The following is a 13,367-nucleotide window of genomic DNA, read 5'->3' as shown; positions in this document are numbered from 1 at the left end:
AGCCCGTGACCCCTGTCCCCAATGTCCCTCTGTGCCACCAGATGCCCCACACAGCGTCCAGCCTCCCCCAGCCTCGGGAGGAAACCTCAGCCCCTCTCCCTTTGTAGCAATAAAAAGGAAGAAGGGTTTGTTGCGGTGCCAGACCCAACAAGCTCTCATTTCTCTTTCTCCTCGTTATTTTTTGATGACTTTGGCCCAGACAGCCCCACACCCTCCACTGCTGTCCCAGAGCTACATCGCACAAGCTGCAACGTGCTTGATCTAGCACCGCTATTGGAAAGGCAGTGCCCAAAGACAGCCCCAAATGCTCAGTGCAGCCTCCAAGCCCCAGGAACCAGCCCAGGACCTGGGGACACCTCATCCCACAGCTCAGGGACATCACCAAACCCCCCAGGGCTGCTCGGTGGCTCTGAGGGGACAGGTAGGAGATGGATGACTGAGCTGGCAGCTTTGCTCTGGGCTGCTGTTTGTACAGCTGGTGTTCGCCAGGGACCGTGATGGATATAGCACGCCAGCTTCAAAGAGATTCCCCAAATCAGGGCTGTGGCTCTGCAGGAAGCCCTGTCTCGGGACAGACGAGTGGCACTCACCACCATGGCCACGCTGCCCCATGGCCTGATGCTCCCCACTGGATATCACATCCCCAGCCAGGTTTTAGGTCCCCTCCAGGGACTCCCTCTAGGTCAGGACATGAGACCTGGGACCTTCACCTCCCTTCCCAGAGGACCAAAACTCAGCTAGAAAGCAGGTCCCCCCCACCCCAGCATTTGGTCCACGTCAGGGTGCCACCACCATCCCGCTCCCCACCAGCGCAGGCTCCAGCAGAGGTAGGATGGACCCCCATCAGCCCCGGGCGAGCATCCAACTCAGACGGACCCCAGACCCCATCCTCGACCCACCCAGCGCATGTCCCAGCCTCAAGGCATCGACTCTCCAGCCATCCCTTGGTTTCCCCTGCGAGGGAAGCTGCTCTGACCTCACCTCTCAGGAATGTAGCACTCCGTAAAAAGGTAGAAGGAGCCTGTAAAGTTCACGGCAGCGCACACGCACGTCCGCAAGCCCCTTTCCCCTCCCATGGGGTCACCGAAGGCTGGCAGGGCTTGGATGTTGGGGTTTAGGCTTGTAAAGCGAGCCATGCCAGCCCTGGCATGTGGCAGCATCCCTCTGGGGATGCTCTTGCCCCTGCCCAGCAGTATTCGGATGAAGGACCAGTTCCAAAAGCCACCGTGGGATTGCCCGCGCCCCTCTCACCTCCCCATGGGGTCACCCAAAGACAGACAACCAGCAGAAAGCAAGATCTACCTACCCACCAGCATTGCCCCATACGACCCGCCTCCAAACAAGCCAGCAGATGCCACCTTGCCAATGCCCTGATTTTCAGCTGCCTGGGACACAGCGGCCGCAGAAAAGCAGGAAGGAAAGGAGAGAAAATCCCAGCGAGAGGCACGTAACAGCCGTCAGGGAGCCCCACCGGGCAAGCTGCAGCCTGAGTCCGCGCCGGGCTGGGCAGCAACATCACAAGACCAAGCTGACAAGCTCCCCGGGTGGTGTGTCAGCTCCCCTTCCAGCACATCCTTGCTCGGAGTATCACGCACACCCAGACCCCGGGGCTTTGCTACGTATCTCTAGCTGGGTATGGGACCAAGGTGGGTCAATACTGTCCCAGCACCAGGTGATCTTCAAATCCTCCAGCCCAGCTCGCTCATCTTTAGGAGATGGATGCTCTCCTGCTCCAGGGGAAGGTCCCCTCTTGTGGTCCACCAAGCAGGGTGGCAACATCTTGGTCATCATCTGGAAAAAACAGGTGTCTGGAGAAATCAGGAGGTGCTTCAGAGCCTCCAACCCATCTGCTGGACACCATCAGGCAAGCCATGGCAGCACAAGGCTGAATGAGCGATGGTGTGACGTGGGGACAACCAAGCCCGGACCCCAATTGCCCTGGCCAAGAGGGCTGGTGCTGTGCTGGAGCAGAGACCTCGCTGGCACGTGGAGGGCAAGGCGGATGGACATTTCAGCTGGGGCAAAGCATGTGATGAGGGTCTTCAGCCTCACCGCAGCACAGGGAAGAGTTAACCCCCCTATTCCTGCCCAGGCTGCAAAGCCTGGTGTCCCGGAGGAGAGGCCAATATCTCAGCAGGATCAGCATCCCCAGCCAGGGCAAGGCCACCGCTCCCCACCCTGCTCCGTGGGCGCTGGCTCCTCTCGCCGGGGCCGAGCCAGGAACTTGCCGGTTTCGCAGCCCCTCGGTGCCCTGCGTTTCCCCGAAACCTGATCTCTTTGCTCCTCCGCATAACCCCTGCCGAAACAGGCTGGGCCTTTGATCGCAGCAGCCTCGCCCGAGATTGATGGGTTCAATAAAGCTCCTTCATATTCTTCATTTCCCGCTATCCATCACTCTCCGGGGAGCTTTTGCATCCCACCACTATGAATTAAACTGGGGGGGAAGAGAAGAGGGGAGCCATAGGGGAATTACCCCCCTTCCCTCCTCCCATCCAGCCTAATGGTGATGCCTTGTGTACAGCTTTTAATAAAAATGATAAAGATCTCATTTCACGATTGTTCAGGGAGCCCTTGGGCCGGGGGCGGGAGGGGGGGGAAGAGTTGTTTAAGCGAGATCTCCTCTAATTCAATTGCCATTCAGGAGCCGCACTGGTGGCTGCTGGGCTGGTCCCGCAAAGCCAGGTAACACGGGGATGGCTTCGGAGGACATCAGGAGGAGAGCTGGTGACCCAGCTCATGAGATGCTCATTCCCAAAGGTGGATTTAGCAGCTTCAGCTGATGCTCGGAGAGGCAAAGTCCGGTCTCACTTCAGCACAAGCCAAGCCAGCCGACTTCAGCCCCCGAAGTCCTCCGAACTCAGTGTCCCGGCCCCAAAATGAGATGAGAGAAGTTGGTTTGCAGCCGCTTGTGCTCAGCTAGGAAGAGCAAGGGGACAGTCGGTCCCATCCCTTTCCTCCACCGGTGATTTTGGAGCCCTCCAAGCACCAAAGATGCCCTGGCCAGCCCTTGCCCAGAGCTTTTTGCAGACTTTGATCATCTTTCTGGAAAAGCAGAGCTTTTTTTCTGTGTGATGATCTCATGCTGCCCCCAAATTCTCCAAACACAAGTGCCGAGGAGCCCACGCACACCCCGGACCATCCAGCTGGAGGCTGGGACCTCTGGAAAAATCACTGCCCACTCTTCCCCCGGGACAGGCTCTCAGGGGACTGAGGACGCTGAACTCGTTGCACTGGTGAGCTGATGCGGGAAGCCCGGTGGCTGATGAACTCCCTGCACCCCAGCCCAAGGCTCTCCTCATCCTCTCAGGAAAGCCCCTGCCCGGGGCAGGGAAAGGTCCGGAGGAAGTTTTTCATCCCATCCAGCATTTTCCTCCCTCCTCCCAGCTCAGACATAGCGAGGCCAGTTCTCATCCGAATCAACCCCCTTCTCCCCCAAATCCCTCCTGCACCCCGACCTCCACCACCCTGGGGAGAGCCCAGCAGCCTGGCTGGCTCTTCACAGCCCCTTTCCTCTGCAAAGCTGGAGCCTGCAGATAATAAATCCACCGCAGAGATCATAAACACATCAGCAAGCCAAAGGAGAAGCCCCTTTTGCATTTTAAAAGCAAAGGCAGCTTAAACATTTAAGCCAAGGAGGCTGTTTAAGGTTATTTTTAGGCTCCTGAGCCCCCCCTCCTTCGTTTCAAAGGAAAGGCAGTGGCACCTGCTGCACACGAAGCCCCCCCCCCCGCAAGCCGGCGAAGGGGAAAAGTCAGGAGTTTGCAGGATTGCACCGAAACCTGCTGACAAAGTCATGTATCAGCACAGAAAGCGGCGCTGGGGGGGGTTCAGGGCAGAGTACCCCATAATCTCGGCTCCTCTGATACTGGGAGGGAGCGAGCATCTCCCAGGAAAAGCCCCCCCCCGGGATTGCTTCCCGAAAGAGAGGTGAAATCCCTGCTGAAGGGCAGAGCTTGGATTTTTTTGAGACTCCTGCACCCCCCGAGCAGGATTTACCCCACCGTAAGCAAAGGGGCTGCAGATTGAAGCTCGCAGTTACAACCTGGAGCAATCAACTCTGTGGGTTCGTTAAGCCCAGCTTCCCCCGCGACACCAAGTTTGCAAGAAGTGACGACAAAAAGAAGGGGGGAAAAAAGGAGGAAAGAAGCCCAAAAAAAAAAAGTTACCTTCTTCCAACCAGCGACCTCCTTGCAAGGCACCCAGAGGTTTTGCTTGATGGGGGTCTCGGGAGAAGCGTGGCCTTGCTAAGCGGGGTCTAAAGCATCCGCTCGCGGGAGCCCGGCGCGGATGCGGCCATGCAAGCTTAAAGGCAAAGTTCAGAGCACCGGCGAGCGAGCGGAGGCTTGCGGTGGCTCAGGGAACTTTATCCCCTCCATCGCCAGGAGGCCTTGGCTGGGGGCCACCCTGGGGTTTAGAAAATTAAAAACAACCAACCCCGTGCTCTGGTTCTCCCTTTGATTAGGCAGAGCTTTTCGGGAGAGGAGGCAGCTTGACCCAGCCCCCTTCTTCCCCAGCTCTCCGCCAGCTCAGCTGGGTTTTAGCTGCTCCCTCCACCCCTCCCCGTGCCGAGATTTAGGGGGAAGCCCAGGGACTGAGATGCTGCTGTGTCCCCCCGCCACGGGATGCAAACATCTCTGCTTCCTCCTGGGGTAAACCAAAGGACCAGCTCCTCACTGGTGTAAATCAGTTCAGCCCAATCCTTTGCCCAAATCTTGCAAGATTTATTTGGTTTTGTCCCCACCCAGTGCAACTTGGGAGGGCTGGGAACAGGGAAAGGAAGTTTTGGGTTGGTGCAAACTTGGGGACAAGTGTCCCTGGTTTGGGGACACCACCACCACGGCATCCTCCCTGCAGCTCCTCAGAGATGGCCGCATCCTGCCCAGAGCTTACACAGCAAGTGCCATGGGTGCAAAATGACGGTCCCACAGCAGTGGGAAACAGCCTGGAGGAGGCGGGAAAGGGATGCAAAACATCTCGGGGTGCAAACTGGGCGATGCTTTGCCCCAGGGGTGGGTGCAGGCAGCTGGGAGGAACAGGCAGCTTTGCCACACTGTCCTTATCCATCTGCTCCTTCCCACCGGCTACACTTTGTCCAGGAGACAGCAACCTACAAAAAAAAAAAAGAATATAATTTGGACAAATACACACACGTGACAGCAAGTGAAGCAAAGGAAAATTAATCAAGGTTGAAGATTTAGTTTAATTTTTAGCCAAAACCTTGTGGCAATGGTGAACAAAATGACCTGCGGGTTTTTTTTCCCCCCCTCCCTGGGGTTGTTTTTAAATCAGAAATGCTGCTGTCCGTTCCCAAAGGTGCTTCCTGGGAGCGCTGAGGGACTGGGAAAGGGCCAGCAGAGAGGGGACGAGGCTGAACTTGAGTCACAGGGGTTTTTCCCCCACCACCCCCCCCCAGACAAAAATATTCCAGTGATGTCCATCCTGATCCTAGCAAAGTGATGGTTGTATAGGTTCACAACAGGCTTTGTTGCTACCAAAACATCTCAAGGCACTCTAATGCCCTGCAAAAAAGTTGGTATTCCAGCAGTTTGGCATTTTCGACTCAAAAATGGCTGTTGGGAAACGAGCCGCAAGCCTTGGACGGGCAGTTCCCACCCAGCCTTGCCGAGGTTTGCTGTCCTCTCCTCGGGCAGCAGGGACCAGGCTGGGAAGAGCCCTGCAAGGTGCGGGTGAACCAGGAGCTCGGTGGCATCCCCAGATGCTGGTGCTTGCGCTGGATAAGCGTGGAGATGGGATGGGTTTCCTGCTCCTTACACCTCTCCCAGTCCTGAGCAGCAGCTGCAGGGTGCAGAGACCCTCCGGCACCACGAGCCCCTCACTACACGCATCCTTGGCCCCTGCCCCACACCATGAGGTCTCTCCCAAATCCCTTTTCTGCTCCTGGAGAAGAAGCGTCCTCTCCTTGTATGCATTGATGCTCTGAGCCTGTTTTATCTTGTAAAACTGGCTAAGGTGCTGGAGCAGGGGCATGGAGATTCATGTGCAACTCAGCAGCCACGAACAAATCACTGTGGCCATGAGCACCCATTCCCTTAGGGACAGGACTCTTACGTGGAAGAAGATCGCTAAGGACAGCAGGAACCCACCTTTGGCCAAAACACCCAGCTCTCATCACTATTACCCAGCTTTTCAGCCCCAAACCTTGAGCTCATTACACAGGCAAGAACTCCAGCCATCAAAGGCCACCTTTCGTTTTACAGAACAAAAATCCACAGGCTGCCAAAATAAATAGACCTCACACTGTCCTATGAATCAACCTCATTCCCACGGAAATTGGTATTTAGTTTTGGGAGGGTCTCACCCCAGGTTTAACACGATGGAGGTGGCACCTCCAGACCTGCTGCACGTGCACCTCTGGTACAGCTGGGAAAACGCTGCATGAATGCCTTAGATTAGATTATGGGAAAATTAGTCTTTGATGATGCTGTCATTAGCGTGGCTCCGTAATGTGTTTGCACAAGGGCGGGAAGGAAATTAAACAGGCTAGTTAAGGATGAAATAGTTCCCATTTCCCCACATTAAAGCCTGGCAGGGTTTTAATTGAGGCAGAGGAAACTTTCAGAAGCGTTTGGGAGCTGAAGACCGGGGCGGGATCCTTCACACATACACCAATTTGATCACCACGATTCCTCCTGCTCCTGTGCCCCAGGGAAGCAGAGCCCAGCTTCAATGGCACAGGGTCCCCACCAAGGTACGGGGGTGCAAGGGGGGGGACAGGAGCAAGTCCCAGCTGCACAGATAAGCAGGACGGTGACATCTCCGTAAGGGAGTAGCAGCTCAGATTGCCATAATTTTGTAGGTGAAACAACTCGGAGCAGCATCACGCACTCAATTCAAGCCATCCCCAGGCTCTCGGCTGGGAGAGAGCACCTTGCTCCAACGCAGCTCTGCTTCGAGAGCACCGAGCGGTCTCCCGCTATCAGGGGAAAGAACCACCAAGCCCTCCAACAGCATTAAAAGCATTTATGCTCTCAGCCCTCTCAAGGAAACAATCCAGCCGTCAGCATACCTGAGCACTCTGGAGACATTAGCACTCTTCCCAACAGGCTTGGCTGGCCTCCACCCCCCACCTCCATTTCAGCAGCTCAAGCTTAACAGCCTAGAGAACCCTTTTCTTCTGCTTTAAAGCCAACTCAGTGCCCCAAAATTCCTGAATTATGACCCATTTCCCTCCCGTCCTCATCCTGACCTCCGCAGCATCCTCAATACACCCAACGGCGTTAGGGATTGGTGCTTCAAGGCAAGACTCAACCTGTATTTTTCTTTCCCAAAGAGAAACTGAGGAAAGACCAGGAGGTACAATCGGCCTCCCTGGAAGCAGCAAGGAGCTGTGAGACACCAGGAGTTATTTTTAGTGAGTCCATCCATGGCCCAAGCACCCTTCCAAAGGGATTCTTGGAGGCGGTGATTTCAGTACAGGTCTTGGCTGGCTGCCTTGCAGATCCCCGGGCTGTTCCCATACTAGAAAAAAAAAAAAGCAGAAAAGTCTTACGCTCCAGGGTCTTAGATGCTGTTTTATCCCCCAACCCGCTCCCCCCCCGAGGATAACCTTGTTGTTTCAAGCTTGCACCAGCGTGAAGAGACTGGAATGTGGCTTTTTATATGGAGCACGGAGCTGTCTTAGAGAAGGGCCATCTGCTAGCCCGGCTCCAGCTCACGTTTCACTGGAAACATCCCGAAAGCTGTGGGAACATGCTATTCTCAGCAGCAATGGGGGAATGAGATATGACAGGGGGCTCCCAGGAAGAATCAGACTGTGTCATTCCAGCCCCTGGCCACCCCAGACCATCAACCCCCTTGATGTCAGTCCCAAAATATCCATGGTGGGACTAAGCTCTGGATGCTCAGCTGGCTTGGCGGCAGGCTTAGCAGACAGGGAGCTCAGGTCCAGTTGCACCAACCAGTATCACATACTCCTGTGCAGGAAAGAGCAGCCCGTGTAATGCTGAGCTGGAGGAGAGCAGAGCTGGTCCAAAACCCCTTTGCAGCCCGCTTTGACTCAGGACATCACCCCTGAAAGGCTCCCGACCCACACGCAGGCACCCCACCAGCCCCAGTTTCCCTTCTGCAGCCCCACTGAGACTCTCAGGGCATTCCCAGCCCTTGCTGCAGCAGCAAGATCCCAGCTCTGGGTTGATCCCTTGGTGCCCAAAGCCCAGCGAGCTCCCGGGCAGGCTGCAAATGCACATCTCCAGCTGCAAATGCACATCTCCAGCTGCAAATGCACAGAACCATTTCAACTGCTTGTTTTGTAGAGACAGTTTCTGCCTTGGGCTTGCCTGCAAAGTTACCAGGCATTAGGATTAGGTGGGCAAATGCCCCCTATTCCTTTTGGGACCTGATCTAGCAGCCAAGCGCTGCTCCCCAGGCTCATCCCGTTCCTCTCCCCTGGCTTGCCTGACCCTGTGGGGAGCCACTTCCAGGAGCAAACCCGGCTAAAAACTTGCCTTAGAGACAAAGCAAAAAGCAGCTGCAGGCTTGGCTGCCCGGTCCCATCAGCAGGAGATCCAAACAGTCCATGGGTGCCAGAGGAGCAGGATAGTCCCATGGGGGTCAGCAACACATGGGAGCAGCCGGCATGGCTTGCACCACCATCTCCTGGAGGCTCTGCAACATCCAGCAAACCCCTTTGTGGTGAATCTCCCAAGCAAAGGGCTCGAGGAGCCATCAACTCCCCGCTGCAGGGATGCACACACCCTGTATGCACACACACGTCCGTGTTGCATCACTCAGCATCACCCTGGATATCCCAGGCTGTTTGCTGGAAGGCAGCCACCGCTTCGCATCTAGTTACCTGGTTTCCCAGCAAACAAACTGGAGTTTCAAAGCCCCTGTCCCTGCCATTGCACAGGGGCAGGAAAGCTCTCAGCATCTCCCCACAGCACCGAAGGGACAGGGATTTCTTTTCCTTTTTTTGCTGCCTTTGAAAGCTGCCTGCTGAGATGTGAAGCCAACACATACCCAGGGGCACCCCCAGGCACCTTCCCCACTGGAGAGAAGGGGAGAGTGGCAGCAGAACCAGCTCAGCTCAGAAACCTGCCCCAGGCTGCCAGGAGGGCTCGCTCCGGGGCAGAGATCTGCAAGGTCTTTGCTATCAAGGAGGGTTCATCTCCAGATCCCATCTCTGTCCCCATGGCGGGCAAGGCAGGGGAGCCTCGCATACCCCCGGCCCTGCAGCGTTCCCGGCTGAAGGCTGAGGAAAAGACCCTGGATTTTGAGTTCGAGGTGGTCAGTGCCCAGTTTAACCGGCAGGGCCGCTACGCCCTGCGGCTCACCGTGGAGAACCCACTGCTGCAGGGCTCCGGTGCTGGTGTCCAGCTCCGCATCAACAGCGGGGAAGTCGTCCAGAGCAGCACCGGCACCACCGACACCATCGAACAGAGCGACCTCAACCAGATCTACTCCTTCCAGAGGAGGAAATTCACCTTCACCCTGCCCAGAGGTAAGAGGCTGGATGCCACAGGGATGGGCTGGTGGCAGAGGTGACCCAGGAGCTCAGCTCTGCAGCAAGCACAGCCTGTCTCAGGCTTGCGGACCCCCATACTATGCTCATACCTTTGCCCCCCCAGCTAGGGTCAAAGCTGTCTGAGCTTAATGGGGTGGATGGGGCAGGTCCAGCTTGGAGAGTGGGGCCAACACCACCAGTGTTGCAAACACCCCCCCTGCCAAGGTCTAGATGCATCCAGGCTGGATAACCCATTTCCTAGTGTTCACAGAGCAGAGCTAACCAGGGCCGCTGATGGAGGAGCCCAGGAGATGCTCCTGGGACCACCAGCCCTCCTAAGCAAGGCTTCACCCCCCCCCCTCCTGCTCCTGGCAGGTTTCTGCAAGAACGACAAGAACCACGATGTGCGGCTCCACATCGAGGCCCTGCACTTCCCCGGGAGGACAGAGAGGATGAGGAGGAGCAGGCGGGTGGGCGAAGCCTTCTTTGCCATCTACCCCCGCACCAACCAGCCGCGGATGAAGCTCTCTGCTGGGAGGGACGAGGACTGGTACCGCTACAGCGAGGTGATGGCTTTGCTGCGGGTGGGCAGCGAGCAGCCGGCGATGCACTGCGGCCGGCTGGCCTTCACCGCGACCCTGCACGAGCACCGGCCACCCACCACGCTGGCTTCACCCCCACCGCTCTCCCCCGGCACCCAGCAGGAGGACCAGCAAGCAGCAGGCACAGCCCCTGCATCCCCAACCCTGGACATACCCGTCCCCAGCCGCTCGCTCCGTACACCCGAGTCTGCTTACCACTCGCTGCCCACCGAGGGCCGTGCCCGCTCCCCCGAGGTAGGAGAACCCAGATTTGGGGGCCAGAGATCCTATGCTCCAGCAAAACAAGAGCAGACCAGTCTGCTTAGGACAGGGTTTGACCTAGCTAGATGGTCCCACATAGGCACCAGCTGGAATAAAAGCAAAAAGGGAGAGGTCTCTGGGGCTTTCAGGGGTGTCTTTGGTAAACAGCACAGTCCTGCCTCAGTTTCCCTTCCCTCATTCCCCAGCATTGCTGAGTAGAAGCCTGGTACCTCTTCCCTGCCTGCCACCAAAGTTAGGGACCCTCTTTGTCCAGGACAGGAGCAAACTGGGACAAGCTCAAGGTGCAGGCAGGGTCTTGGTGAGACAGCAACCACCCAAGCAAAGCCAGTAAAGAGGGTCCTACAGCCAAACCATGCTCAGAGCTGTAGGAACAGATCCTTTATGGGGTATTCACCTGGCTCTGCCCACCCCAGTCCAACACAATATTAACCAAGTACAAGACCTACAGTTTGCTCCAAACCTCACCCACAGCACTTGGAGCAGAACCAGAACCTCCAACCTACCTGCTTAACCCACCTGAATCCCCCTCACCCTCCTGAGGGCAGGGCAGCCCCTCCAACAGAGACCCCAACCCCCCCAGGAAGGACAAAGCTCCCCAGCATCCCTCTGCCCTCCTCTGCCCTGCTCTTTTAAGGGCTGGGAGCAGCCGGTGCCCATCAGAGGCAGCTGGGAGCTGGGCAGGTGCTCCCTATAAAGGATGGAGGGAGGGCTGGGCTGCTAAAAATCTTATTAATAAGATAATTTTTAAAATGAGAATAGGTTTGTTCTTTTCTTGTTTTTCCTGAGGCAGTTGGGGTTGTGGAGGAGCAATCCCTAGGGATGTGTGTGTGGGGGTCTCTAAGTCTAAAATAAACATTGTTGGGGTGGTTATGGCTGTTTTAGTTGGGATTTTTTTTTTATTTCTTATAAAAGTTCTGCCCTTGAAGGGTGAGGTCCTGAGTTCAAGTGTTAGAGGATGGAGCTGGGATGCAGGGGGTCTCCTTGGGATGGGGGGGGATGTGTTATGGGGGATACTGGTGGGACAGGGAAAGGGGTGCTGGAGCCCAAAGCTGGGTCTTCAAAACCCTTTTTTTTTTTACCCTCAGAGGCTGTGGGCTGACCCTGCACTCAGCTCCTCCCCGGAGCTCCTGGGTGACTCAGCAGGCGAGCATCCTTCCTCCTCCTCCTCTTCCTCGGTACCTGTCCCTGCTGTGCCGAGCGTCAGCAGCTTCCACCTCTCCTTGCCAGGCTACAGCCTGGATCTGGCCTCCTCGCTGGTGCAGGTGAGTGCAGCCGGTGGAGAAGACACCGTCCTAAATAAATAACAAAACGTTATTATTCATAGTAGCTTCCCGTTAGTGCTTTGCAGTGCTGGAGAGGAGATGGAAGGGTGCAAGGGGACATGGCCACCTCCATCCTGTCCCCAGCTCACCTTGGGTACCAGCACTGCTCCTGCTCCCAGGCCATTGCGTTCCCAGCCTGGTCGTGGGGATGGGGGAATGAGACATCAAAATTTTGCATTTCTAGTACCGAAAGGCAGCCCTGCAAGCTGGCCTGCCCAGGCAGTGGATGGTGTCACCTAGAAGCTCTTAAAATGCCGACGGCGGGCATCTGGGGCTGACACATCTTAAATGTTTCGTCTTGCAGCTCAAATCTAGACTTCTAAAAACTGCAGAAACCATAGGGCAGGGCTAACACAGTCCGAGAGGCTGCATTTCTCTTTCCTTAGTCATGTTAAAAGCTGTCTAAATAAAGGGAAAAAAGACAACTCTTCCCCCAGGGGCTCCATTTCCTGCATCTCGCTGTAAGAATAACACATCCGTTGATGAAGCTGTCTGTGTTGCTCTCAGAGGTGTCTCATACACCTGTGAAAACATTGCTTGAGAAAGCTGGATTACAGCACTGGAGATGGGATTGATCTCATGAACCCTCCCCAGGCATCCTCTGGGCTCTCTTCTCCTTCCAGGGAGTCCCTCGTGTCCTCCAGCTGGGCTGGTGGGAGAGCTGGAGATGGTGGGCTTGATGGCAAGGTCTTCTGCAGCCTCTGGGCCACCGCTGCCTCAGGGATGGGGCTGGCAGCCCTTACTCATCCCCCCAGCTAAGGGTTTCTGCAGTGCAGAGGTGACAAGGGACTCCACGGGTGGTGGCTTGTATCCGGGGTGCAGTCACAAGGATGTCCTCAATGCTGGACATGTGCTTCTTGGTCCTGGTGACTACGTTGGTGTGGCTGTTGGGTAAAAATTGGGTTGGGATCCCTCTCCCCTGTGGTGTGCCCTGCACGGGGCTACCTGCTGCTGCAGGGCTGCAGGACGCCTTCGTGCCTTGGCTCTTTCCTTTGTACAGGATAAATGTGAGGCTGATGGCTTTGGAGCACTTGATCCATATATTTCACAGGAGTTATGGGGTGCTCGAGCCCTGCTGAGCTGCTCAGCACCTCTCCAGGGCAGCCGCCCGCTCCTTGCACAGGATGCTGAGCATTGCAAACCCTCAGGACCCTGGAGCAACTCCTCACCCTTTGCAGCACTTGGCCTCTTTTGATTTTCAAGTGGATGTGCTATCCCCACCCCAATCAGCAGAAAATTTACTGGCCAGAAATGCTTATTAGCGAGGCCTGATTGAGTTTGCTCAGCAAACATCTAGATGTAAACTCTTTCGAGCTGCGGAAATCGATAGCAATCAGCTGGGATGCAGAGTGAGATGCTGCGGAGCCAGGCCAGGGGCGTAAGGCGAGGCATTAGCAAATGCAATTTTGCTCCTGGGCCCCCGGAGGGAATGCAATAAATCACCTGCTGCTGATGTCACCCAGCAAGTATTTGCCAGGATGGGTTTTATTTAAAAATTAAAAGCTGAGAGGCGGGGGGATGTTGGCTGCCCGCCCTCCTGGGAGGGCTGGAGTGATGGAAAATGTGTTGGAGGGTGGTTGAGTTGTGCTGGCTTATGGGGAAGGGGGATGGACCAGGTGGAGCTGGGCGGGAGTTTTAATCTCCAAAAGCACTCCTGGGATGCTGCCGCCCGGAGCAAGCTGAAGCTATGGGAGTTGCTTGTCAGTCTGGAGCTGTTTT

General features: G+C 56.1%; 1 protein-coding gene across 1 annotated transcript in view; it reads left to right on the top strand.

The window, feature by feature from the left end:
* Positions 1-9,150: 9,150 nt before the first annotated feature.
* CCDC33 (coiled-coil domain containing 33) overlaps positions 9,151-13,367 on the top strand; it is a 45,426-nt gene continuing 41,209 nt past the window's right edge. Inside the window, 3 exon segments of the mRNA XM_075160521.1 lie at positions 9,151-9,460; positions 9,839-10,299; positions 11,412-11,588. Coding sequence (XP_075016622.1) covers positions 9,151-9,460; positions 9,839-10,299; positions 11,412-11,588 — 948 coding nt within the window.

This window comes from Calonectris borealis, chromosome 11, assembly GCF_964195595.1.
Source record: "Calonectris borealis chromosome 11, bCalBor7.hap1.2, whole genome shotgun sequence".
In the NCBI taxonomy this organism is placed as follows: Eukaryota; Metazoa; Chordata; class Aves; order Procellariiformes; family Procellariidae; genus Calonectris; species Calonectris borealis.
Note: the sequence above shows the minus strand (reverse complement) of the source record. Positions and strands in the feature narration are given on the sequence as shown.